The sequence below is a fragment of the Lacerta agilis genome, chromosome 12, assembly GCF_009819535.1.
Source record: "Lacerta agilis isolate rLacAgi1 chromosome 12, rLacAgi1.pri, whole genome shotgun sequence".
Taxonomy (NCBI): domain Eukaryota; kingdom Metazoa; phylum Chordata; class Lepidosauria; order Squamata; family Lacertidae; genus Lacerta; species Lacerta agilis.
Window position 1 is genome coordinate 4,381,635 of NC_046323.1, and position 25,285 is coordinate 4,406,919.

Consider the following 25,285-nt stretch of genomic DNA (forward strand, 5'->3'; position numbering starts at 1 on the left):
GCTTCATTGATCCTGGGACCTTCTACGTGCAAAGCAGATGCTCTTCCAGTGAGTTACAGCACTTCCCAGACTTTTCCCTTAATTTAACTGATTTTAAAATGTTGGCTAACGCACCATCTTGAAGTAAAACACATTGGCTACCATCTAAATAGTTAAGCAATACCTAAATCCATTGAAATTAAAGGTCTTAAAACACACTTAGCTCTCCGTGTTGGGACTGTGGCCATTACGTGTGTGATATCGCTGTTTCTCTGAGACTACTACAGCAATGCCAAAAAAGATTTGGCACAGGAAAGCAGGAGATTAAGTAACTATACCTGGCTTTTCCACTTTAATAACTTCAGCTCCAAGGTCTCCAAGATTCATGGTGGCAAAAGGTCCCGCAAGTACTCTGCAATGTTAAATTGTGATAATTTTTAGTCACCACGCTGCAAAGCTTTAAGAATTGTTCTGAGCTACAGACAGAAGAAACACAAACCTTGTTAGATCAAGAATTCTCACGCCATCCAGTGGCTTCACACTATCAGCACCTGCTTATAAACAGAGAAAAGAATCATTAGACCCATCAGTTATTCATAAGGCTGCTGTTCCATTATTGAAAACTTTGCACCTTCCTCAACATGGTTTTGCCATTCCTATGCACAGAACATGTGTGTCAACACCTCTGACTTTTGCATGACTGGAATGCAGCTGACTGTACAAAATTTCCCATCCCTGGTATAAGGACAGATATATTTAAGATTTAAGAATTATCACTGGCTGCTCTTTGCATTTATTTCCCCTTTTAAACCCAACCCAAACCTGCCAACTGAGGATAAAACACATCTGATGAATTGGACTAGATGGATGGAGCAAGATGAGCCTTTGACTGGACTTAACCGTCCAGGGGTCATTTACCTTTTACATTAGATGTTAGATGTTTTAGAAACTGCAAATCATCATTTTGGCTTCTTTTTAACTGAAGCTGAAACCCTCTGATCGGAATAAAAATAATCAATAATACAAAGGGTAACTAATGGATAAAGGAGGAACATGGGGGGGGGGACGGGGGACAGGACAGATTTAACTTAATCCAAGATCATGGATTAGTAAAAAAAGATCAACAGATGAAAAGGAAATGGGAGTGAAAGAAAATGTGTGTAAAAGAATCAGGTTTGCATTAAAGAAATAGAGAAGCAGCAGGTCCCACTGACTATGGGTCTGCAGTCGCTACTTTCCTGTTGAGACACTTTCCGGCACTACTTCTGTGGCAGATGCAGACAGAAATGTGGAGGGCCCATAAGGCCAATGACAAAGAATGTCTTTTACTTGCATAAAGTCCAGTCTCTGGCAGCTGCAGTTGGAAGGACTAACTATATCGGTGGGTCGAGTTCACAAAGATCAAGCCAATGAATAACATACTGTACTTGGAATCTACCCTTAAACTAGGGACGGCGACCCTGTGGCCATTTAGATGTTGCAGGACTACAACTGCCATCATCCTTGACCCTGGGGCATCTTGGATGGGGCTGCTGAGAGCTAAAGTCAGACAACGCTGGGCAACCATCCCTGCCTTAAACCATTAATGAATTCTCTGTCTGAGGGGTGGGCATAGTGTTCTGAAGGTCTGCATTATAAGAGATCTGCATCATAAGTCTCTGTTAAGTTTGTGGCTTGACCTTTCTATTCTAACCACAAACATTATTCAATGCAATTTGTAGAGATAGCCCAGCAGTGTCTGGCTGGAAGTAAGCCCATGTGAATTCAGTGGGACTTCTTAGTAAGACTGGGATTTTATTAAGTCTTTTTTTGCTCCCACAGGCTTTTGGGAATTGATAGCTTTTAACGAAAGGGCTGGTGCGGTGCTGCTTTTACTGTAATTATTTATATGGTTTTAATATATTTTCTAAATGTAAAAGGTTTTACTTCGATCAGTGCTTAGTTGCTTCTTAAATATTGTTTTCTGTTCTAAACCATTTTTTTAATATGCAAGCCCTCTTGAGTCCCTCAATCAAAGAACTCTAGAATTGTAAGGGGCCACAAGGGTCATCTAGCCCAACCCCTGCATTGCAGGAATCTTTTTCCCAATGTGAACCTCGAACCCATGACCTCGAGATTATGAGTCTTGTGCTCTACCAACCGAGCTATCCCAGACTCAATATATCTAATATGTAATAACAACAGCGCAGAGGGCCCATAAGGCCAATGACAAAGAATGTCTTTTACTTGCATAAAGTTCAGTCTCTGGCAACTGCAAGAGGGTCAAGAGGGCTGCTTTCCAAGAAAGCAGTGACTGCGGCTGCAATCCCGTGCCCACTTACCCGAGTGTAATCCTCAACAAATTCAACAGGGTTTCGAACTGGATGGGGGGGAACTGCGTGCCGAGATTCCCGCAATGCAGGGGGTTGGACTAGATGACCCTCGGGCTCCCTTCGAACTTTACAAGGCTGTGATTCTGAGGTACTTCTGAGAAGACCTGGCCTCGCCTGTGTTTGTGTGCGCTACTCTCCTCAGTTAACTGCGTGAGAAGACGCTTCCTCGGCTTGGACCGTGAGGGAGGGGGCAGCTGCTTCTTCCCTTAAACTTTGAATCTCCCAGCCACCCATTTTTCTCTTGCAGGCGCGCACCGGGCGCTGGCCGGACCCCCGCAGCCCACCCCGCCCGCGGCGGCTCCGCTGCATTTGAGAAGCGTAAAAAGCGGCTACCTGGAGGAGGAAGGAGGCAGCTTCCGCGCTGCTGCCCCCGGGAGGGGAGCCTCGCGGGCTGCGGGGGGCACCCGGGGGGCAGCAGGCGCCGGCTCCTCCTGCCCAGAGCAGCGCCCAGCAGCACCCCTGCGGAAGCAGCCCAGGCCATCTGCATGCCTTGAAGGGCAAGGTTGCGAGGCGGCCACCACCTTGCACCGGCAGCAGCGCCCACTTGGGCAGAACTTCTGGACTCTGGCACCAAGTTCCCCGGCGCGTGAGCCACCCGCGCAGCCGCACTGCGCCCTCCAGTCTCCGCTCGGCTGGGGAGGGAGAGGCGGGGTGGGGAGGGGGGGGCCTGACAGCGAGGAGGACGCAAGCGCAAAGGGACACACACACACTCATCGTCGTTAAAACAACAACAACAACAAAATTAGAAAATCCTTCCAGTAGCACCTTACAGACCAACTAAGTTTGTTCTTGGTATGAGTTTTCGTGTGCATGCACACTTCTTCCATTGTTATGCAGTTTATACCCCGCCTTGCACCCCCCAGACGGCTTACAGATAACAAATAAGAACAGTTTTTGGTCTGCTTAACGACGGGGGGGGGGGGGAGGTGGGAACCAAACATTAAGACAGCAATTAAACATTGATAGAATTAAAACTATATATCTCTTTCTAGATACAATATAGTAAAGGTAAATTTCAATTTATTTATTGCATTAGCCCTATGGCCATAGCACATAATAAAAGACCAGGCAGTAGCCTGACACGATTATACAGAAAATACAACAGTTAAAACAATTGGGAGTAAAATCGAACAGGTTAAAACAAATAGAATAAAAGTAAAAATAAAAAGCACTAGCAGACGTGACGACAGTCTCCATGTTGGGAATATACATAAGACTAAGGCTAGGGGGAGTTGGCCAAAAAGGTGGTCCTGAGTTTCAGGGCCTGTAATATGTAGATGGCCACTCCACGTGAAACCAAGGGGTTGGCATCCACCAGTAGATATTTCATGCGGTCAACATCCCTGGCGATAGTCGGATGTGAGGGCGATCTGGCTGCGACATCTGTCACCCCATTGATCGCCAGGGTTGATTCGGCTGATCTGGCTGGCTAGGCGGGTGTCCCCTTCCTCCCTCACTGCTCCATGTGCGTCCCTCCCGAAGCTGCGCGCTCGGTGGAAGAGGACGACCATCCCAGATAGAAGGAGTGTACCGTTCTTCGGTCAAGGGTATAGTAAAGGTAAGGGACCCCTGACCTAGGTCCAGTCGTGTCCAACTCTGGGGTTGCGGCGCTCATCTCGCATTACTGGCCGAGGGAACCGGCATACAGCTTCCGGGTCATGTGGCCAGCATGACAAAGCCGCTTCTGGCGAACCAGAGCAGTGCACGGAAACTCCGTTTACCTTCCCGCCGGAGCAGTACCTATTTATCTACTTGCACTTTGATGTGCTTTTGAACTGCTAGGTGGGCAGGAGCTGGGACCGAGCAACGGGAGCTCATCCTGTTGCGGGGATTCGAACCGCCGACCTTCTGATCAGCAAGCCCTAGGCTCTGTGGTTTAACCCACAGCGCCACAGCGTATAGTATGCACACACAAATCTAAAACGATATCAGTATCTATTTATAGATATATTATACACAGTGCTTTTTTTCTAAAAAAATGTTTAGGGGTACTTTCATTTTGACTCAATAAAATCACCATTTTATAGTTCAAATTGGGAAAAATAAATACAATAAATGGACAAACAGGATTTACTTATTTGATCCCATAATGTCCCTCTATTCCTTTGTTGTTGTTGTTGTTAAGTTGTGTCCGACTCTTTGTGACCCCACGGATCAGAGCACGCCAGGCACGCCTATTCCTTAGGACGTCCTTATTTTCCTCGGATAAATGTTGAAGGATATAATATCTATATAGATACAGATGCCTACATTTATCTATATATCTGTTTATACACATCTGTCTGTATACAGATACATACACGCACAACTCTATTAAAACATTATGGGCCTAGAATCATGAACATTAGTAACGGGCAAGAAAGAAAAGACATTTCATCCTTCCTAAGGGCCACCTCAGACAGCCTCACCTGTTTGGATGGGCAAACTTAGGAGTAGGAGAGGGGTAGGATTGTGCTGTTAAATGACACAGAAGCTGTAGTGTCTGTATTCACATTAGGGAAAAGTAGCTGCCTTCCTGTTCCAGAAGGAACAGCTACTATTGGTTCATTTAAGTTGCTGCATTTGGATCCTCAGTCTTATCGGTTCCCACCAAAAGGCAGCTTTGTGATTGCTTGAGATTGTTCCCTCCAAAATGTATCCTCTACTGTCCCTATAAATGTAGCCTCCCTCTCCTCAGTTCCCCAGTCTTGTTCGTCTGAATAAAGAGTGTTACATGAAGAAGCTGTCTCCTGCCTGCTCTGTCAGAGCTGAAATCACTTGCTGAATCACAATCCCCATGTTACAACAGAAGCACAACATCCTGCATCCTAAACCCACCTCTCCCTGGTGCTCCTTTGCTCTTTGGATCTTTCTGCCCTGTAGCCAGCCAACACTTATACATATATTTATAAAGTTGGCGTCAACTATTTTGCTTTTTTTATTTTTTAACCTAGGACAGAGGCTTTGTGCCTTTCAACAAATTCCTGACAAAGCAAAAATTAACAGGCGACCCTCTATCCTATTCTCTACATGCTGGGGAAATATCCACCTGTTTCCCCTCCAGATTGTGACAACTCTGTTGTTTTTGGGTACCAGAGCTTCTGGGTGCAAGGCACCCATAATTTCAAGATAATGTTAAGTGTTAGAACTTAATCAAGATTTAGGGAGCTTCACCTCAGCCCTATGCCATCCTCTGTTTCACCTCAGCCTAGCGGGGAAGGTAAACTCTCCTGAGTTCAATGGCATTTACTTCTTAAAATGTCAAAACAAGTACAAACAAATCTGAGGCTGCCATCCTTTGCATGCTTAATTGGGAGCTAAATGAAGTTAACAAGAACAACAACAACCTTTTAGGCTGAAGTTATACCCTGTGAGTGTGAGCTGCATTGGCCACATAAAAGATTTCCATGTTGGTTTTTGGTGTCACATGGATGACTGTGTGCACCGTCAGATACCCCGCAAAACCAGCTGAGCAAATAACCTCTGTGCAGGGCCGGATTTAGGTTTGATGAGGCCCTAAGCTACTGAAGGCAATGGGGCCCTTTGTATGTCCAGCTGTCCTTTGTCAACAACAAATTCTTGCTGTTTTTTTGTGTTCACTGTATGCTATATGGTAATTTATGGACCTAATATGTATCTAAAGCCATTTGCACATGCAGAATGTAGGCACCCTCTATCTAGAAATGAGCAAACCAGTGATATTTTAGGGAGCAGGCTAGCAGGCCAGGCCCATTACTTACATCGGGCTTCCTCAACCTCGGCCCTGCAAATGTTTTTGGCCTACAACTCCCATGACCCCTAGCTAGCAGGACCAGGGGTCAGGGATGATGGGAATTGTAGTCTCAAAACATTTGGAAGACAGAGGTTGAGGAAGCCTGACATCATAGGAGCCTACACAACACAAAACACTGTTGCTGTAGGTTTTCTTTTGTTTTTTATCTTATATTTTGGAAATGTAAATCCAATTTTTTGGGGTTGCCCCCAACAGAGTGGGGCCCTAAGCTGTATAGCTTGTTTAGTTTACACGTAAACCCGGCACTGCCTCTGTGCATAGCTAAGCCGCATGCTTGCAAATGGGCCCTCCGGCCTGACCAGCTCCACCTCCACTTCAGCTCCAGCGAAGGCGTCGAGAGCCGGAACCATGTTTCGCGCGGAACGTTGGGCGCCGGCCGCGGTTGCGGGCGGGGACGGCGGACGGCGCCCGTCGCGAGGAGGCGGCGGCGGATCTTCCTGCGGCCGCTTCGCAGGAGCCCCGCCCCCCGGAAGGTCTCCCCGCCGGCTGCCGCCATGTACCGGCAGGGCTTCCGGCCCCCCACGCCCCCTTGCTCCGGCGGCGGCTTCCGCGGCCCTCACCCGGGCGGAGGCGGAGGAGGCCCTCCCTTCCCGGGCTCCCCTCAGGGCTACGGGAGTCCCCGGCACACGCCCCCCTACGGGCACCGCGCGCGGCCCTACGACTTCGGGGGCCCCTCGCCGCGTCGGCCTCGCAGCGCCAGTCCCGCCGGCGGCGGCTACGCTCCCTACGGCGGAGGCGGCAGGTCCCCCGGAGGAGCCTTCCAGCAGCAGCAGCAGCAGCCGTCGCCTTACAGGCAGCCGCACTCCGGGGGCTTCCGGAGATTCAGCCAGGTATTGAAGCGGGGCGGGCGGAGAAGCGTTCAGCCAGCCCGGTCCCATCCCATGGCTGTGGGGGGTTGGACTGGATGACCCTCGGGAACCCTTTCCAACTCTGCCATTGGAATAATAGAACTGCAGAGTTGGAAAGGGGTCCCGATTTACGTATAAGCTAAATAAGCTAAGGCTTAGGGCCCCACTCTCTTGCCCCACCCCACCCCCAAAAAATTCACTATGACTATACTTCTTATTAATTGTATTTCAGTTCAACAATTACTTTGATAAAATACATATTTTGTTATGCGCAAATGGCTTTAGATACCTATTAGGTCCATAAATTACCATACAGTATACAGTGGACCTTCCAGTTTTGTACCGCTCTGGTTACCTAACTTTCAGGTTACAAAGGCGGCATGTGCAGAAGCGCTCTGCGCGTTGCGCACGTACGCAGAAGCGGCGCCTCTAGTTACACTTTTTTTGGGGTGCGCACGGACCCCTGGAACACTATACAGTGGACACTCTGGTTGCGAACGTGATCCGTGCAGGAGGCACATTCACAACCCACAGCGTTCGCAAACCCACAGCGCCGTTTCTGCGCATGCACAGGTCACGATTCAGCGCATGTACAAGTGCCAAAACCCGGAAGTAACCCTTTCCAGTACTTCCAGGTTTGGCGCAGTGCGCAACCCGAAAATGTGCAACTTGAAGTGTCTGTAACTCGAGGTATGACTATTCCACTGATTTACAGTGGTACCATGTGTTACGTACGCGATCCGTTCCGGGTTGCGCCACGTAACCCAGGCGTACATAACGCGAACGCACACATACAAAAAGAAAAAACCCGGAAGTTTGTGTTTTTTTGCGTTCCGGGCCACGAACGTACGCAACTCAAACGTATGCAACACGGAGCATGTGCAACATGAGGTATGACTGTATATAGAACATAATCCACTCAGTGTAGCTGTGGTTCATAGAATCTAAAATGGATACTTATGTTTTGAGCTTTCTAGCTAGAATGTATCTAACTTGTATTCCCACCACACACACGGATTTATTAGCCTTCCCTCCCTCTGCAGCCTCTTGTGCCTCCATCGGAATCAGGGTACCCTTGAAGCAATATGAGATTGTCACAAGCTGCACCTGGAAATGGGAATCTGAGAAATGCCATGGCAGTGAAAGCCCTTGAGTATCTTTGAAAACTAGCCAGTTGTTTTGAACGTTAAAAGATGCAGCTATTTGTAACCCTCCTGTATTTGCTTTAATACAGACCTACTGTTTGGACCTTCTGTAATCACAGAACTTACACTATATTATGTTCTAAGACAAACAAAATACAAATTACCATGGCACCTTAAAACATCTGTTTACATGGACAGCTACTGATTAATCTACACAAAATAAACTTGGTTTAAAAGAAAAACAACACTTATAGCATTTAGCTGGTCTTGAACACCTTCTAAAAGCTCAGCATCTAATTAGACTATTTACTCCTTTCCCTCATGGCTTTTCTCTCAAAGGGATCACCCAGGACATCTACCCCATTGGGAACACCACATGGCAGAGAGAAAAGAGTGTCTAATGATGACGTGGAAAACTATTACAAACCTTCAATGCTTGAAGACCCCTGGGCTGGCCTAGAGCCCATATCTGTTACGGATGTTAACCAGCAATACAGCAGTGAGCAAACAACATACACTGGCAAAAAGGGGAGGTATTTCAGTTAACATTTCTGCAAGTGAAAAAACAACTGTGAGAAAATTGGGACAACCTTCATACGTAAGATGGCAAGTAATAAAGAACTTTAAAAAATGCTTTTATTTTGAACTGACCATATGGAAGTAGGATATCCGCCTATGAAGAGCAAAGTATTCTTTGGTCACCAGCAAATCAGTCTGTGTCAGTTTCTTATATTCATCTTTTCCATGCCAGATTATACAGTATTAACCTGAGAAAGCGGTATATTTTAGGTTTGAACATTTTTAAAACAAAGTTTTAAAACAAAGTAAATGTTTTGTAAAACTCACAAATGCTTTACTACTTTTTGTTAAGTCATACTAGAGGTAATGCTATGGAAAAAAATTTGTAGCCTGTAAGTACATGCAGGTTATAGAAGCTATTATACAATATCTGCTAAAATTGTTTAACCTTAGAATTGCCAATCTTGCAACCTCTTCTGTTTAGAAAGTCATCTATACCTATATATTTTCATATTTGAAAAATTCAATTTGGGAACAAAACTTTACTAATTTGTAACAAAAGACAGTCTTATAAAAATCCATGTTGAACCTGCTTACAAAAATTACCTCATTTAAATAAGCCACTAAGTAGAACTGGGTAAACGTAGGGGCAAGGAAGATTTGTGTACCTGATAAATACACTGCTTTTGTCAGTTTTTCAAATGTCAGCTTCTGTTGGGACTTTTATTTAGGAGTACAAAATGGCTGGGTTTTGCTAGTTTGGTTTTTGCTCTACATTTCCAAAGCAGATTAATAGAGAATGAAATAAGTTAGTGCAAAATCTTTAACTTACTTGAGTCTGATTATTTTTTGAAACCTCACAAGAATATATTTTGTGCTACTTGGCTTTGTAGACCCTTGAGTAACTGGACCAGTTTTTAAAAATGCAGCTTTTCATGACTTTATTTCTGTCGCGTTCATGGTGGATTTATTCGCCAGTTGTGGTTATAACTTCTGGACTACTTATTTTATATTACTGCTGCTATACCAGCAAGAATGGAAAGTATAAACATTTACATTTTCCCTAATTTAAACCTAATGGAGGAATTAAATATTTTAGTAAGGAAAGGAAATCTAGCAATGAGTTGGTTATGCGTATAATTTAGAGGTGCATTCAGACAACACTTTTTTTTTTAGCTCACCCACAAATAGATTCACTTCTAAAAAAGGATTTAGAGGTTTGTGTACAGAGCTGTTGGATAATGTCCAATGTCTATGATGCAGTTTTCTCTGTGTAGCAGGCTAAATTGTGAACTTCAAAAGCTACAGGGTGTATGTATGTAAAAATGCATCAGCAGAGTTTAATGTTTAGTACTTTTTGGAAATCAAATAACCACCTGTTTTGGATTTCTATAATACAAAATGTTCCCAAAGGGTATGGATTTGATTTGGTTTTATTTATTTTTTTAAATAAAGATCCTGTTGAAATCGAAGCATCAGTTCTACATTGTTTTGGGACAAGTCTTTTCACACACACAAAAACATATCCCATTTCCCTGTATGATTACTCATGAGTCACTTGCATTTGCTAGTCATTGAAACCAGATTAGCCTTCTGAAATCTGAGTAATCAATTAGCATTGCCAAGAACCTGCATTGACAACATATAATCTTAAACTACTAAAGCTTGTGTTTATATGCAATATAAGGCTGTGGAAATTGCTGACAAGCAGCTCATCACATCTATGTTTCTGGTGGATTTTAAGTGTTCTAATGGACTTGCAGCCCCCTTCTACTCGTTTAGCTAATTCATGAGAGTAATCTCTCCTTTTAAGCGAAATTATTCTTAAATAAACTGAATTTAATACAACTGTATCATTTGATAGCCAATTAAAATGGTTTACAATTGAGTTTAATGCAAGGTAACTCGATTTACAGGAAATAACTAATGCAAATGGTAGGTGCTATATGGCAGTGTGGTTACCAGCAACCACACTATTGAATAAGGTATGCCTTAAACACTGTTGGGCTATTAAACTAACCCATTTTCAGTGTCTCATAGAAATGTAGATTTGGAAGTCCAACCTCCTGCAATGCAGAAACCTCAATTAGATCACACATGGCAGACGGCCATCCAACCTCTGCTTAAAATCCTCCAAGGAAGGAGAATCCGCCAGCTACCATCCACAAGAGAATTAGGGTGGAAAGGCTAAGGTAAACAGAAGGTGTGTGGAGGCTAAATTATAAGCAAGTGCATTGTGAAGATGTTCAACATATTTATGTCAAGGGAAGATTATCACCAATCTGATGACAAAGGAATTGCTGGGCAGCCCCTGCAACTTAAAACAATCTCCACCAATCACAGTGCTGTCTCTACTTAAAAGGAAGCTTTTGCCAGCTCTAGAAGGGGCGAGGTGGCAGAAGCAGAGGTTTCTGTACGGAATATTTATCCCCAAATATTTATCCTTAGGTGTAATTAAGCAATAATAAAGACTTTTTTCCTAGGCATAATCCCTCTTAGCCTAGCAGTAAGGAGGCAGGATGGAGGGTCCCATAGTGTCCTTAAGGAAAAAAGAATGTGGGAGAAGAAATTTTGGAAAGAGAAAAAAGCACTGCCTCCTTTTCAACTTGCATTGAGACACAGGTAAAAGGTAATAAATAAATACTACTGCCCCATTGACATTGCCACACAGCAGATTAAACTGACAAAAGTGGTTGTGGGGAGCTTCATTAATTGCCAAGAGCTGAAGGCAGTCCAAAAGCTTTTACTAACTATACCATGCAAGTGGTGTTACATACATTAGAAGTTTATTTATTTGATTGATTGATTGATTGATATACCACCCTTCATCATAAGACCTCAGGGCGGTTCACAGATTAGAGGATAAAAACAAGTAAATAATCAAAAGCAACAGCAAACCAAAGTTTGTGGGGTTGTATTTGCAGATAAGCTCTAAATTATACCAGTCTGCAATAAAACTGGTCCCATTGCGGTGCTGTTACTTGTAGCTCAATGTGAAGTTCCAAGCTGACAAAACAAGGTTCAGGTAACTTAAAATACCTTAGAAATGTGTATGGCTTATTAAAGCCTTATGTCCATTTGTTCTCGCAGTGTAAGGTTTTCATTCTGTTTGCAGAATGACTGACTTTCCCTCACAGGCAGATCCAGCCATAAACTGGGAAGGCAAGCCTTATGTCTCTCATTACTTAATAATAGAGAAAAGGCTAAAATGTTTAAATTCTATTTACAAATTAGATACCCTTGGTATACATGTTAACAGCTAAGCACTACATTTTTTAAACTATAGAACTTGCAATAGTTAAAATTCATTTCCCTACTGTTGTGTACGTTTAATCCTTTACTTGCTTTCATTTAATTTCTAAACACTGACCAAAAGTGCTCACTTTCAAAATGGTTCCAAACTATATTGACAGTTACAGGTAGGTAGCCGTGTTGGTCTGCCATAGTCAAAACAAAATAAAAAATAAAAAAATTGCTTCCAGTACTTAGTTGGTCTCTAAGGTGCTACTGGAAGGATTTTGTTTATAATTTTTTATTTTATATGTTGACAGTATTTAAGTGATTTAGTGCCCTGTCCATCAAGGGCAATTTACATAAGCGCCCATGGAGCCAAGCGTTTCGGCAACTACCACCAGCCTGTGCAAATATAGCTACAAGAAATCCAGCCTTTAAGTTAAGGGTATAACTCCCCCCCCCCCAATTCAGCTTTCTTCTAGACCTACTGCATTGAGATACCTATGAAACTCTCATCGAGAATAGATAGATAGATAGATAGAGAGAAAGAGAGAAAGAGAGAAAGAGATGAGCTTACTTTTTCCTATGTAACTATTTCCCCCTTGGGTCAATAACTGAAATCAGACTTAAAAATAGAAGTATCTATGGTTTGTCTATAATATTTCAGGGTGACATTACTTCTATCAAGCCTTATTACTAATTTATAAAAAAAATCTAGTGTGTAACATATAATCTTAAGCATAGCTCATTTGTATGTCATTCATGTGTTTCCAAAGTCTCCTAAGTTGGTACTTCTTATATTTAGGCTATGGTTTTCAACAGCGAAGTATCTGAATTCTACCAGTACTCAAAAATAAAACAAAAATGCTCCCTAGTAATTTGTTACACAGAGGAATGGTTCCTTCCAGATGCCAATGGATGTCTTGAATACTTACCTTCTGCACAGAGAAAGATGGCTTCCTTGTATTTAAAGCTTTGGCACTTGCTTTTGTTAGCAAGTATGCTACAGAGTGCCATTTCACTTACCTTCTCTTAAGGTTTAGAAAATTGAAGAACACTGAAATAGGCAGTTGACTAGGTAGCTTTACCACCCTCGTAGGTCAATCTATAAAGCTTGTATGAAATTATATTCGGCTTATTCCTGAAGACATATTGGTGTTATGTCAGAATTGAAATCCCCGAAGCACCTCTCTAGATCAGGGTTTCCCAAACTTGGGTCTCCCAACTGTTTTGGACTACATTCCCACTGATCCTGCTAGCTAGGGATGATGGGAGTTGTAGTCTGAGAAGAGCTGGGAGACCCAAGTTTGGGAAACCCTGCTCTAGATTATTTTTCCTTAGTGAAGCAGATTCCATCAGATTTATGGAATATTCAAAAGAACATGCCATCATCAAGAAGCCGTTGAACCCTTGACTTAGAGAGGCTGGCCTTTGTCCATGTTTGCAGGATTTTGGGAACATCAGAACAGTTTGATTCAAACATGTATTTATAACAGGGTGGGGGAACCTATAGCCTTCCAAATGTTGAACTCCAATTCCCATTAGCTCAAGCCATTATGGCTTGTGGTTACATATGATGGAAGTTGTAGTCCAGCAATATCCACAAGTCCAAATATTACCCAAGTTTGGAAACTGCCAATATAGATTCTCCTTTGGCTCTGTAGCATTAAGTGGGATGGACAACATGTTCTAGGGAGCTTAAAAAGCCATGTGTTCTGCCTAGACTGGAGCCCCTTCTTTCTTCCACATGCCCAAAGGAAAGTATTGTCCAAGGCAGCAAGCCACTTGGAATGGGCTCCAATGTAGCGCCAGAAATTATAATCAGAAAATGAAATCCAGAGAACTGGATCTGAGCCAATCTTTATTTTCCTAGATTGTGCATGAATGGAAACTGGGAAGAGGTAGGATACAAACTAATTAAAAGTTTCAGCATAGTGCTATTGCTGATTTTACTCACTTTTGAGCAGGCCTTTACTAAACTGTTTTATTGAGGAAGATTTGTTCCAAACCCAGCATCTTCTATATGAAATGCGTCAACACAAGCTGTTAAGCTTAAGTATTTTCTTCCAGTTTAGCTGCTTTTATTTTCAGTCAGGATTCTCTAAACGATACTGCAGATGACCAATGTCATATTTACAGGGGAGTTCCAACAAATTTGACACCCTACAATGCAAAATTCACTTAAGTCAAGAATTTGAAGCAGACAATGTTAGGTTTGCTTCTAAAAGATTGAAGTCACAGCTGACAAGACTACATTTGTAATTTTGTTCATAGAAACATTACATATTTAGAAAATAGCTACATGTGCACTAACTTATCAACTGGATAATCAGTTGGGAACTGTTTTTTCCAATATGGTCATTTAAAAACATTTCAGTACACAGAAAGCCTAGCCAGTCTCCTGGCTGAATCTCATTCTCACAGAACAATTTTATATTGCTGGAAATCATCATCTTTGGAGCCAGAGTGGTACTTCCTTGGAACCATCTTTTGCTTATAGACTGAACATGTGATGAAATTTCAAAACAGATTCAAATCAAGTAGCAAGTTAGTGGAATAGTTTAATACAGAATTGGTTGGCACAGTCCCAGTTTTCATAAGTCTTAACTGCCTATTAAGTTCATTGCATTAAATGCTGGTTATGTAACTTTGGTTACATTCTGCAGCAAATTATGTGGAAAAAGCAGGTGTCAGTTTTCCTACACAAAACTAGTTATTGTTAATTTGATGTAACAATATGCTAGTCTGTTGTTGTTTTTTAATAAAAAGACTATTTTGAATAAAACAGGACACTAACTTTTATTTGGTAAAGGAATTAGAATAAGAGCTCTTACAGAAAATGGAAGGAAGGAAACCTACCTTTTTTCATTACTGTCCATACATTCTCATTTTTCTTCACTTAATTCATTAAAGGGATGGTTGTAATTTGGGAAAGAGAAAGTTTTTCTAATTTGACTTTTCTAACTGCTTGTAAGAATCTCATAAAGAATGCCATCTATTCCCCTTGTCCATAATTTACTCTGAATGTAGGGTAAATATTAAATATTTGTATCAAACTACAAAGTACCTTCCAACAGCCTTTTGAATTTAATGAAATGTTCTTCAGACCTTAAGCTTACATTGTAAAGGCACTTACCATTCAAGTAAAACAGTTTTTATACAAACGCTGGGAAGATGGACAGGATATTTTACTGGACGAATGACTTTGAAAGTAAATCAAATCAATGCCCAAATATGTATAAAACTGTTATATCAAGAAAGACTGTGTTTTATTGTCTGAAATGAGCACAAAGAACTCCTTCCACAGATAACACTGAAAGCAGTGCAAAGACTGACAGTGACTTTTTGACTAAAAGGTAGTTTTGTAAAAAGAAATACCAAATAAATCAGTGCCCTGCTTTGATTGTTGTAAAATTTTTACATAAAAGTTGGTCCAAACTTACAAAAAAAGCACAAGTGTGTGCATAGTTCAGATCTGACAATGTGCCATAAAAAGCTGATGTCCCTAAATTTAGCATCGACTTAACTGCCAAAATATAAAATTTATAGCTAGAATTTGCAAAGATGTACAATCAATTATCTGGTTCTCAGAAAAGCATGAATTGTAAGCAATTTCTTATTGTATGCAAGACCCTTTTCCACATAAAAATAAAGCTGTTGAATTAACATTATTCAAGTCTATTGGATTGCTGCTTTGAAATCACAGCTACGAAGTCTTTCCAGGTAAAAACGATGTGCCTGAGGGAAAAAGAAAGAAACAGATGCTCAATATGGCAATCCTCTGCCTCGTCCTCTGACACTTGATGTGCTAATGTGTCCCCTGTATCCTTGTGAATATCCAGGTCCTTGGGCAGGAGAAGTCCATGTTTGTCCATGCATGTGGCTAACACTGCCAGGGGGTTCTTGTAAATTACTTCCATAGCTATAGTTCTGTGTCTTTGAGGACAAGGAATGAGTACTTTCAGACCCTGTGCATGTGTCACCACTGTTACCCAGAACTGTGATGGGACCATGGCTATATTCAAATCTATGGTCCTTATCACCACTAAATAGCATGGGACCAGTGTTGAGGTAAATGTCTCCATAACCAGTTACTGAGCTATGAAATGGTTCTGAAAAGGCAGGAGGTGGAGGGGCACCACTAGAGTGAGATGAAGCAGTACTGTAGGTCTCCAAGGGTTGAACATCTGAATTTCCAATGAAGTTTCCCCTTTCTAGTGTCCCAGATGATCCACTTCCTATTCCATCACTACTGCTGTAATGAGCAGAGGAGAATGTAGATGACCCAAAACTATCCTTATAATCTGAACCTGCTACAAAAGAGTCTCTTGATTGGAAATCCATACTAGATGTTGCTGGTTTCTCCGTTGTTTGAGCCTGATGGTGAGCAAGCAGCTGTAGAAGAGCTGCTTTCACTCCAGCATGAGGATCCATCCCTGAAGAGCTACTAACTGAAGACAGGTTTTGGTTCGCTGTCCGATAATCAAGATCTTCTTCAGTGACAGGTGGTGGTTCTGGTGGCTCAGGGGGGCGCTGGTCTGGGGGCAAGATGCGAGGTCGTTCCTCTGGCGTCTGGGGTCTCATCTCAGGTTGCCTGACCAAGTCCTCTTGTCCTAAATGGAATTTTAAACAATTCAGAATTAGATTTGTAACCACGTATTGGTTCATCAAACAACAAATTAAGAGTAAGTTGTTGAATGTCTTACGTTTGATCACAGAAAGAAATACATTTCCTACAGAATGTCAATCAGAGGCTGGAGAATTCTGTCATGCTGTAGTCACATTAAAATCAATGGGACTTAAGTTAAAGCCTCATTGATTCCATTGGAAATAAAGTATTACTTTGTCTGGAGCAAAGTAAGTGACCTTCTCAAACACTGGAGCAAGAAAATGAATACCATATAAGTTAAAGGGCTGGTTAGGTCTAGTCAAAGGTGACCGGGGTGTGGCGCTCATCTCACTTCATGCTGAGGGAGTCGGTCTTTGTCCACAGACAGCTTTCTGGGTCATGTGGCCAGCATGACTAAACCGCTTCTGGTGCAACGGAACACCATGACGGAAGCCAAAGCACACGAAAACGCCGTTTACTACCTTCCTGCCGCAGCAGTACCTATTTATCTACTTGCACTGATGTACTTTCGAACTGCTAGGCTGGCAGAAGCTGGGACAGAGCAACAGGAGTTCACCCCTTGATGCGGATTGTGCCACCCACGTCCCATAACCACATCTAATGAGTGAATATGAAACATCACTATAAGACTTTGCTCTATTTTAATATACTCTCAATATTTGTATACCTTGCTATTCATGTGGCAGTGAATTGACTACACTGACTAGAACAGAAGCAACTACACCCAGGCTAGTATAAAAAGACCTTTGCAGGCCAAAGGATTGTCAGGACAGGTTTTGCTCGAATGAGCCACAGCCCCCCATGCTGCATGCCAAACCATTTTTGAAAGAAAAGCTTATGGAATAAGCCCCTATGCCATATTGCAAAGTAAAAAAAAAACAAACCCCACTGTAAGAGTACAACTCCCTGGATTCCAGCTTCCATTTGTAAAGGTTACATTGCCAGGTCCCAATTTTATGCTGTTATACTGCAATAATGAGCTGCTGCTGCTACAAGGGCCTATGTTGGACCATTTTCATTATAGAATACTGTACTATTTAACCACTTTTGACAGGAGTAGCAGCAGAAAACACACATAACAAGTAAAGACATTCTCCAGCCAATACCAGAGGTTCCTACCTGCATGTGCATATAATGATTTGATAAGATGGGGATAAATAGATACTGGCGATTCTGCATCTTCCCAGGTGCCACCAGACGCAGGCGTACTTGGTTCTGGAGGCTGCCTGGGATGTAATAGCATTTCATTTCCTGATCCATTCTCCTTTTCTTCTAACAAGTTTTCTTTTTGCTTCACTTGCTGAGTCTTTAGTAGCTGAGATAGCAAAACTGTGAACGCACTCTGCACGGCTGCTTGAGTGACCTCAGTGTCAACTTTTGCTTGGCTCAATTGAGCTGGCTGCACAGAAGGCAAAGAGGCTGCAGTTTGTTTTAAAGGCTCCTGGTCCGGTGAGAGAGGCAGTGGGAGCTGTTGCTGTTGCTGCTGCTGTTGCTGTTGCTGTTGTTGTTGTTGTTGTTGTTGTTGTTGTTGTTGTTGTTGCTGCTGCTGCTGCTGCTGCTGCTGCTGCGGCTCAGTCTGTTTTTCTCCTGCTTCCAAAATGCCAGCTGGAAGGTTTATTTTATTCAGCTGTTGCTCAGTCTCAGGATTCACCTTAATATTCAGCACTTGAGCAAATTGTGCCATGTTAATACTGGTTTTAGACTGAAGCAGGTTTAGGAGAATGGCCACTTCGTTTTGATTTAGTGGCTGACCACTGCCTCCTTTCACTGAAAACAAAACAAAAACAGGTGTTTAATATGACCATAGGTAAGGACCAAAGCAAAATTAATTGCCAATGACTGTTCGGATGTTTACCTAAACCTTGGCTTAGAATATCGTAATGAGCATCCTACACACTCTAGGGAGGAAGAGAATGAAAGTTTCTGTTTTCCTTTTATATCCAAACTCACAGAACAGTAGTTGTTCTAAGTTTTCACTCTCTTCCTCTTATACCTGAAGCTCATAAAGCAGGTGTATATTTGCTTTCACCACCACAGATGGGTTTTTCAACAAGAAAAATTAAATGAATTTGTACATTACACTTGGGAAAAGGTATTATCTCGGCAAAATGACCACATAATCTCAAAATAAATTTTGACATACAAAGGAAAACATGTTTGAATGGCTTTCTCTCACCATTTCCTAATCATTCCTAGTTGCCTGGTTGCAAAACCACACTTCCCTATCCTTGATGACCTTACCTCTTGTTCACCTTGCCATGTCTACCTGTCACTGAACATAAAGGACATGAGGGCAAGAAATCATGGAATAGCCCAGAAAGCCTATGGTGGGTGGCTGAATGTGCACACATAAACATTCTCTAGAAGCTAAAAAAAATAACTTTTTGCCGCTAGGTGACTATGCAGAGCCAACTGCCATTTTGTGTAAGCCCTCTTCTCTGCTAGAATATAATATGCATATTCAGCACAATCTACACTCTGATCCGGTTTGGAGTAATGGTTAGTGTTGGGCCATGACCTGTGAGGCCAGCGCCCAAAACCCTACTCAGCCATGAAGCTCCCTTGGGTCAGTCAACATCTCTTAGGCTAAGCTACCTCACAGGGTTGTTGTGAGGATGAAATGAGGACCATGTGACCACCTTGAGCTCCTTGGAAGAAAAAGATAGTATATAAATGCAATAAATAAATAAATACTCCAGTGGCAAAGAGGAGGGACAATAAATTCCTAAAAGATCAGCTCTCTGTGTCTGGCACAAAAATATGTCAATTATTGTTCTCATTTATGGGCTGCAACAATAAAAGGTAAGAAATTACTGACCAAGTGCTATGTTAGAACTGCCTTGCATTTTCAGTTGAGAAGAGGTCTGCAGGCCTTGGGGTGTGTTGGCTCTGCTGTCATCCATTCCCAAGGACAAATCCTTCCTTGGAATTTTAGTTGCATCATCGGTCATGCCCATCTGCTTCTGCCTTCTGCGCTTCTTACTCCATAGCTCATGGCAATCCTGCCATAAAGGAAGACTGTAAAAAAAAAAAAAACACTTCAGAAAGGATCATAACATCTGAGATTTAGTGATGGGTCAATAAGACCTCATAACTGAAACAAAAACATCCAAGGGCTCTTGAACTTGTGGCACTGCTTTGCAGTGTCCTTCATTTCTTAACAAAAACCAGGAATACAACTGTTCAACACAGGATAATGCTTGCTGTTAAGGAACTTGGCAACAGTAAGGTATTAGGTATGAAATCCACCACTCAATAGCTATGTAAGGTATCTTGGTGCCAAGCTCAGCTGACCTTTCTCATTTAGGCAAATGTTTATGGTCATGTTCCCCATACATTAGATGTAGCCAAAATTATTTTAAGTTAACGAAAGCGGGTGTGTGTGTGTGTGTGTGTGTGTGTGTGTGTTGTGTGTGCATGCCTGTACATTATCTTTTCAAAACAAAATAAAAAAATAAAAAAATCCTTCCAGTAGCACCTTAGAGACCAACTAAGTTTGTTGGTATGAGCTTACGTGTGCATGCACACTTCTTCTTGTTTTGACTATGGCAGACCAACACGGCTACCTACCTGTAACTGGAATTATCTTTTCAAGTTCATTCTTTTCTCCATTATGTGTGCAGAAGAAGCACATTGGCCCAGTTCACATGTAACAGTAAGCCATAGTCTGAATCAACTATGGCTTTCCTTGTACATATGAAGCATACTCATGTCAACTGCTCAAATCAAGCTCTCTTCACTCTAACTCAACGGAAACTGAGACACAAACCACAGAGCAACAGGCTTTGTGTTACATACAAACACTTATAGTTTATTTCTACAAGGACTAAGCCAAGAACAAACCTTGGCTTCAAGACTGAACCTGCTTATTCACAGGAAGTCATAGGGTACCTCCCTCCCCCCGCAGAATAAAATGCAGGATATAAACAAGTAAAACAGCAAACCAATAACTCTCCTTTCCCACAGACACATCTATAGGTTTGTAGAATATTAATTAGTAGAGGGCCTGGTTGAAGAGGAAAATTTTCACCTGGCATCTAAAAATATATAATGAAGGAGTCAGGCAAACCTCCCTGGGGAGAGCATTCCACAAACAGGGAGCCACTACAGAAAAGGCCCGTTCTGGTGTTGCCACCCTCCAGACCTCACGTGGAGGCAGCACAAGAAGAAGGGCTTCAGGTGATGAACACAGAGTCTGGGACGGTTTGTATGGGCAGAGATGGTCCTTCAGGTATTGCAGTCTCAACGTATACAGGGGTTATGTTCTAGGGACAGTGTCTAAGGCCAAAATCACATATAGTCAAAACATACTCTCCCTGCACCTCCAAATGCTTGCCCAAAGTGTGTACAATGGCAGGTGAGATTGCCACTATTTCCCCACACACACACTGATACACACCCCTTTGTTTTATTTTGATCGGCCAAGAGTGTTAACAAGTGAACTTGCACAAGTTAGATGCAGGTTAAGTTGTGAGTCAACTTTATACCAAAGCTGCCCTCCTTACTTGTAGAGCCATTAAATGCTGGAAGTTTTATGAAGTTTAGAAGCATCATTCCAACAGTATGCTCATAATGTATTTTATCCACACACCCAGTTGCAGAAAAATTGAAAACATGTGCATCACAGGGCAACTGCTAGTAGAACTGAAGTATTAAAATCTTGTTTCCATAGCAAATGAATTCTAGAGAGGGGTACTTACTCTGGTGGAGGCATCTTTGAAGGGTCCACATCTCTCAGAAATTCACACTGAAGTGCCTGTTCAGCTGTGCAGCGCTTGCTGGGATCCAAAGCAAGCATGTAATCAAAGAGATCTAGTGCAGCTGCGGGAATACTGTCAAGAAGATGAATAAAGTGATGTGCTGTATATACTTGAGTATAAGCCTAGTTTTTCAGCACATTTTTTGTGCTGAAAAAGCTGCCCTCGGTTTATACTTGAGTGAGGCGGGCGGTGGGGGCAGCAAGAAAGAAGCCCTTTCTCTCCGCTTGTGCCGCCACCCATTCTCCCCAGTTAACCATTCCTTAAGAAGCGTACAAGAAAGGCGGTTCTTTACTTTCCCCAGACAGCTTGTTCCATTCCTGAACTGCTCGCATAAATGCAAACTTGGCAAAGGAGGAAGAGGCAAAGGAGGAACTGCTCGTTCCTCCTCCTCCACAGCGGCAAAGGTGAACCAGCTTATACTCGAGTCAATAAGCTTTCCCAGGTTTTTGTAGGAAAATTAGGTGCCTCGGTTTATATTTGGGTTGGCTTATACTCGGGTATATACGGTAATTTCTCATCAGAGTTCAATTTTGTGTGTTTTCAACCACCTCTTCTAACATACTGGCTTGGTGAACTTAGTTTTATAATTTACTGTACCATGCTATAGACTTCAGAATTCAAGGCAATTTCCTTTGACAGCATAGGCTTATAATTTATTTCCATTTATAAGCTGCTTTTCAGTGGCAGTTCCCAGAGTTGCAGAAAAACAAAGAATGCAACTACAAAAATAGGATATTTCAAAGTTAACTGGGTTCAGAAGAGCAAATTCAAAGCATCTTGGAAATTTAACAAACTTAGGCACAACTGCAATTTACAGCACATAAGGTATAAGCATATGACCATATTTCATAAGCATCAAAGCAGTTTACAAAAAGAATTCCTGTGTCTTTAACAGCATCAGGAAAGGCAGGTATTAAAACAGGTGTCACAATTCCAAACATGGAAATTGCACAGAAGTGGGACCATGTGAGGGTTCTCATGATTGTTTTCCACAATATAAACTAGATGTTGGGGATAAATGTTTTTGCCTAATTTTCTTAATATGTTAGGCCCATTTTAAAGCAACATGCCAATGGAGCCCACCTGTAGCATTCTATGTGCTTCCCATACCTCACCTATGTCTGCTGCGTCAGCATGGAAAAGCTGGATAGCCCTGCTGGCTTATCTATTCAGCTGACACAGTAACTAAAAGAACAGTTCAAAATTGAAGCCAGCTGAATGGAAAACTCTTTCTATCTATAATATCCTTGCTTTGGAAGTTACGGGGAGTTCCAAAGTAACTGAATAAAATGAAATTTTAAGAATCCTTCCATAAAGTTTTAAAAGCATGCACATAATTTTTTTTAAAATCTCCCCTTGCGGAAAGGGGCACAAGTACCAGCTCTCTGGCTAGAGTTAATGGATATATAGATTGATGCATCTGCACAGGCACACACTCCATATACTAGAGGGTAGAACCCATAAAAAAGAACAGACCAGCATTAACGGTATTATGAACTGTACCAACTGCAGGTGCATCAAGGGAATATTTAGAGCACAATTTTTATAGCTTGACAAAACAGAAGCCAAATTCCGACTCAACAAAATCAATGAAGGCATAAACCAGAATTAGTATCTCATTCCTTACAAAGCAAATTCTTCTCTTAGTCTTCTACGATACTGCTTCTTTGGTTTCATGGTGTTGAAATATGCCAGTTTTATCACATCAGGCCATACTGCAGGACAAGGACTCCCACATATGCGGCTGTATGAAAAACATTGAATGAATGCATGTAGATATTAAGGTTAAAAGGTACGAGTAAAAAATACTAAATCAAAATGAGAATGTGATGACTATATTTCTCTTAGCCTGGCACCATATAAACTTAAATAAAGCAACTGAAGAGAAATACCAAAGATAATGAATTTGGCTGATAATAATATCCCATGACGAAGAGACCATTTGGTTTTAGGCCTATTAAGGTGATGTGGAGAAGAGACTTGATGAAACTAAAAACATTGGTTGTTATTATTAGCTTATGTTAACTGTACAGTCAAGTCATCCAAGTTGGAAACTGGTGAAATGGCAACTCTGGTTACTCACTGACTTTACATCAAGCTATTGCTTTTTAAAAGATAAACAGAGGAGCTGCTCTCTTCTACATATTTCCCCACTAGGCAAGTCAGTGAGGTTTAGTTCAAGGGTATAAATGCTTAGGCTCAAGGTACAAGAAGAAATACTTAGACACAGACTGATCTGTGCCATGCCCAATATATTTTGATGTAGCAGAAGGTAAACATAATGAGTGATAGGGCTCATTCTTCTACAGCACAGAAGAAAAGGGCAAATTTTATAATAACCTAAATCATCTAAAGTATTCTTTCCCAGTTTTAGTACTACAAGATCTGCTGGCATAAGAGGAGCCAGTGGCCCAACTAGTCTAACTGTTCTCACAGCCCAAGTGTGATGACTATTCTAAGTTATCACACTGAAGGTGGTTCAGGTATTCATCAACATGTTAATGACATGAATCAAATCCATTCTCAATGTTCAACAAAAGAGACAAGCAGCTATTTTAAGCTAGATAAAACAACAACAACAAAACATTATTTCATCTCTCCCTTTTGGAACATGCTCTAGTGACATCTAGTGGCTCATTCTTTAGAGCACAGATTTTATTTTATGAGTACTGTATCAAAAGGAAAAAGTAAATTGCCCTCTTACAGAGAGAGATCAATGTTGTTCCATATTTCATAGTATTAGAAGTCAAGATTGAGACCTCCTCTGACTTGGGGACTCTAGGAAGGCCTAATGTAAGATGTTCTGTGGATAGTAATTCATTCCACTATTCAAAATACAGCAAAGGCTAATATGACTGCTGCTGCCACCAACAAATAGCAAATTAACTAAGAAGATGCAGCCAAAAAAAAAAGGACATGAGAAGGAAAAATAAATGTTACTTCTTCCTAAGTATGCATCAGCCTATGTAAGAAAAAAAGTCAGCCCTCCCTTCCTGTGAAAGGACTTCAGTTTCACTATTTTAAACAACACCAAGCTGCACATTTCACTGTGGGCTTCTGAGGGACTGTTACAGACCCAACATTATAAATGACAACTGACCTTATCAGCTCCAGCTGAGCAAGTTCCTGATTTGCTTGAAATATTGGTTTTTTAGTAAAAAGTTCACCCAGGATACATCTGGAGGAGAGGAAAAACAGACAGAACATTTTTATCAATACCATTTTAACAACTTTGTTGTTGCAAAATATTCTGTTTCTATTAAAAAGCCTTACCCGCAGCTCCAGACATCAATGGCAGGTGTGTATCGTTCTTCTCCCAACAAAAGTTCAGGAGGACGGTACCATAAAGTGATAACTTTGTTGGTATATGGTCGACTGGAAAAGAAAACAAATTTGAATTTTCTCAAAAAATGAATTACTATGAGTAACTCAAAATACTGGGGTGGGGGTAGGGATAAAACATCTCACAGTTCTCCTGATCCCACTCAAAAGCAGAAAAAACCCTTAAAAAACAATGTGATCATCACTAGAATCACAGATTTCCTTTCACTATTTGTCTGCCTCAACTGTCCATATAACCACAATTATTTGATTATCTTTTCAGTTCACTTACAAACTATACAAGCCTTAATTCCCAAGCAATTCAAAACACAGAAGGAAACCTATCTTGAACTGGCTTGAAACCGAAACATTTTGAAGTTCACTGGTTCTGAATGGACTTTTAAAGCATCCACCACCAGGTTAAGACCTCCATTTTATATCTATAAATACTACGGAATTTATATATGTCTACAGAAAAAGGAGAATTCTTAATAAGATCCCTTATGCCCTTACTACTTATTTGAAGAAAGCAATTTTAAAAGCATAGGCCCAACTCTCACAGAGGCAGCAGCCATGTATCTGTATCTAAATATTCCACTTCAGGGCAGAATAGGGGGCTCACAAAACATTCATAAGAACTAAGCCTGTTAAAAAAGATTTAGCTGGAACCCTTTGCTCAAACACTGTGTTGTGCACACTGCTGCA

The 25,285-nt window shown here is 41.7% G+C and overlaps 3 protein-coding genes across 7 annotated transcripts in view; 1 reads left to right on the forward strand and 2 right to left on the reverse strand.

Moving 5' to 3' along the window:
* SUGCT (succinyl-CoA:glutarate-CoA transferase) overlaps positions 1-6,408 on the reverse strand; it is a 282,845-nt gene extending 276,437 nt beyond the window's left edge. For 3 of the 5 annotated variants that reach the window (XM_033165081.1, XM_033165077.1, XM_033165079.1), the window contains exons 1-3: positions 2,685-2,853; positions 479-533; positions 318-391 (exon numbers count right to left, since the gene is read on the reverse strand). In XM_033165081.1, the coding sequence (XP_033020972.1) occupies positions 318-391; positions 479-533; positions 2,685-2,838 (283 nt within the window). In that variant the 5' untranslated portion in view covers positions 2,839-2,853. Of the gene's footprint in view, positions 1-317; positions 392-478; positions 534-2,684; positions 2,854-6,354 lie in introns of those variants that run through there. The other 2 variants (XM_033165080.1, XM_033165078.1) reach the window with 2 other exon arrangements.
* Positions 6,409-6,612: 204 nt separating this feature from the next.
* Positions 6,613-8,961, forward strand: MPLKIP (M-phase specific PLK1 interacting protein). Its single transcript, XM_033165757.1, has 2 exons — positions 6,613-6,953; positions 8,456-8,961. The coding sequence occupies exons 1-2, from the start codon at positions 6,618-6,620 to the stop codon at positions 8,660-8,662; spliced, it is 543 nt and encodes a 180-aa protein (XP_033021648.1). The 5' UTR covers positions 6,613-6,617; the 3' UTR covers positions 8,663-8,961.
* A 4,954-nt stretch (positions 8,962-13,915) lies between these two features.
* CDK13 (cyclin dependent kinase 13) overlaps positions 13,916-25,285 on the reverse strand; it is a 34,843-nt gene continuing 23,473 nt past the window's right edge. Inside the window, exons 8-14 of the mRNA XM_033165899.1 lie at positions 24,533-24,634; positions 24,360-24,437; positions 22,887-23,003; positions 21,200-21,331; positions 19,318-19,517; positions 17,619-18,266; positions 13,916-16,482 (exon numbers count right to left, since the gene is read on the reverse strand). Of these exons, the coding sequence (XP_033021790.1) occupies positions 15,635-16,482; positions 17,619-18,266; positions 19,318-19,517; positions 21,200-21,331; positions 22,887-23,003; positions 24,360-24,437; positions 24,533-24,634 (2,125 nt within the window). The 3' untranslated portion in view covers positions 13,916-15,634. The remainder of the gene's footprint in view (positions 16,483-17,618; positions 18,267-19,317; positions 19,518-21,199; positions 21,332-22,886; positions 23,004-24,359; positions 24,438-24,532; positions 24,635-25,285) is intronic.